The 2596-nt window shown below is 34.5% G+C and overlaps 1 protein-coding gene across 1 annotated transcript; it reads right to left on the reverse strand.

Moving 5' to 3' along the window:
* Positions 1–2109: 2109 nt before the first annotated feature.
* PHYBLDRAFT_150880 (hypothetical protein) lies at positions 2110–2571 on the reverse strand (the record flags this gene model as incomplete). The annotated part of the gene is made up of 2 exons (XM_018432565.1): positions 2110–2258; positions 2403–2571. Coding segments are annotated over 2 exons (318 nt in total), but the record flags the coding sequence as incomplete, so codon positions are not given.
* Positions 2572–2596: the final 25 nt, after the last annotated feature.

Below are 2596 nucleotides of genomic sequence, written 5' to 3' on the forward strand. Positions count from 1 at the left end.
AACTTTTACAAGAATATTAGCTATTTATTATTGTTTATTTTTTCATTAACAACATAATAATATCTGGTATTCCTATATTTTTCTATTGAACCGACCCTAGACTTTTTAGGCAATATGCTGAGAATGCTGGAGAACATCTTACAGAAAAATTAAACTGCGGGGTGGAGTGCTTTTTTTATGCAAAAGTGACAGTGTTTGATTTTATATAAAATAAAAGTTAGCAGACTGCTAAAGGTTCCCTCTTTTTTTTTAAAAAAATAAAATAAATCAGGCTGCTGAGAATATCAGTTCTAACTAAACATTTAAATTTAAAGTAACATTGGATCTAGAGAGGACTGCTGAAGATGCTTTAAACAATACTATTTTGATTGTCATTAATAAATAAATAAAACACACTCTCGTAGTATCCAATTTTATATCTATTGAGATACTAACCCGTAAAAAATTCTGAATATCTCAAACAAATCTTGTAAAAATTAAATTTTCCCAAAAAACCATATTCTTTAATATGTCTGCTTAAAATAAAACTTTTGAAATTTGTATTCAATTGATTAATACATTCAAAGGCTTTGTGTATTATATTACAATACACATTATGGAAAAGTTTCATTTATTTACTTTATTGCCTTTGCCCACAGTTCCATCGCATGCTGTTTTTTTTTATCTTTATAAACTCCATATGCTTAATGGCTCTACTGTCCAACACATCAAATCAATTTGTTTCCAATAACTCTTTGCATCATTTTTTTCTTAAATTTTAGCTTTGGTAAATAAATATAGATATATACCCTCTCATATTTATTTCGCTTCCCACTTATTGCTTTATATAATATTTATGTGCGTAATGAATGAATGAACAAACAAAAATAAATAAATAGAAAAATAAACGTAATGATTACTACATTATATATATATATATATATATGTTAAAATTCTTTGGGCATTGTTTTTTGTTTAATTGTGATTAAATTGTATATGTTTATATATATAATTCCTAAAAGAAGAGTTGTTTTTGTTTGGCTGTAAATAATGCTACTGCTTGATCTTATACAAATTGAAATCAAGGTATCTAGTTAAAAGACAAAGGCTAACAAAAAATGAATATACCAAGTTTGTTAGTTTGTCTATAACATATAACAGCTTTGACGACTAAGAAATTAATCTAATCAAATGTGTTATTATAAGAAATCAATGAACAAACAAACTCGGATTTCAGACCCGGTCTCAAATTAAGTACCTTTAAAAAAATGGAGAAAGGATACTCTTGAATTTATTGACCTAAAAAAATTTTAATATGATCAATATACACATACTTCTACAGCTAAGTTAATAAAATATATAGACTCACTTTCTGACTTTGCAATATTGTAATTTTTTATTGGGTCGGCTGTCAGATGGCAGGTGATAATATTTACTTAAGTAAATTATTTCAATACAAAAATAATTTATTTTAATTATGAAGGTGTTCAAAAGAACAAATTCAAGGACAAGGGCTTAATCTCAGTACTTCGTAGCAACAAAAGTCACTCGAACACTTACAATACCCCGTCAGTTACACGCTGCTTGCATGTAATATATCAATACTCCATACTAGCATTACTATGTAGCTCTGAAGGTACTCGCCTTTCAGCGGATACGAACAAAGACACAATATGCTTTTCAGCTCAAAAGCATATTTATACTCATATAGTGTATGAGCAACACATATAGTATGGTTTCCAGCATCAGCTCTGGCTTATGGTTGTTTAGCCATTTCCCAACCAATGGGGGCTTCACAGCATTTACTGTAAAGCCTAATCCCATACTATGGTTAAAGAGCAATAAGAGCAGTGGTTTCTCATTGGCGCCGAAGCTCCCACTTATCTGTACCCCTTATGTCTTTTTACCAAGTCAAGCTCAACAAGGTCTTATTTCCTTGCCAATTCTACCAAGTTTACAAACTTGGCTATTATTATTGTACTCACCAAGTACAATTATTCCACACATAGTATATTTGCTAGTTTTTTTTTCTTTTTTTCGGCACAAAGGCCAGGAAGAAAATCGTGACCACAGTTCCCCCTTCAGGTACGGTGGTGAGCCGTACCGTCCGGATTCCTCTCTCTACCACTCCTACTGGTAGCAGATTTGAGCCGTCGCCAACACGGACAAAGTGCCCGTGTCCATACGGTCAAACGGTTCGACACCAAGTCGCTCTACTAAAGAGAGGTACCAGGTAGTGGGGTATCCCCTAAAAACTCCCTTGATCCACCGGGATGAGACTGAAGCCGTTGGTCATACCACTCGGGCCGGCTTCGGATGCATTATACTAGGACATATAGTCCTTGATGGCTCCTACTTCCTGTAGAGACCCTACAGGTGTCCTCATAGCCATACCACATACCCCATAAACGCGCCCTAGATACAACGTTCGGAGCATGCGGTGGTTAGGGTAATAACCACAACCGGACTCGAAAGCCCTTGAAGGGCTATACCCATAACCTTTTCTCTCCACCCAAGAGACAGTATAATACATTCGGGGGCGTTGGCAACAGTCTCGCCCTCGTGTGGATCTGGTTCAGCATAGAATCTGGCCTAAAGACGTTCAGCCATCATCCTG

The sequence above is a fragment of the Phycomyces blakesleeanus genome (assembly GCF_001638985.1).
Source record: "Phycomyces blakesleeanus NRRL 1555(-) unplaced genomic scaffold PHYBLscaffold_26, whole genome shotgun sequence".
NCBI classification, from domain to species: Eukaryota; Fungi; Mucoromycota; class Mucoromycetes; order Mucorales; family Phycomycetaceae; genus Phycomyces; species Phycomyces blakesleeanus.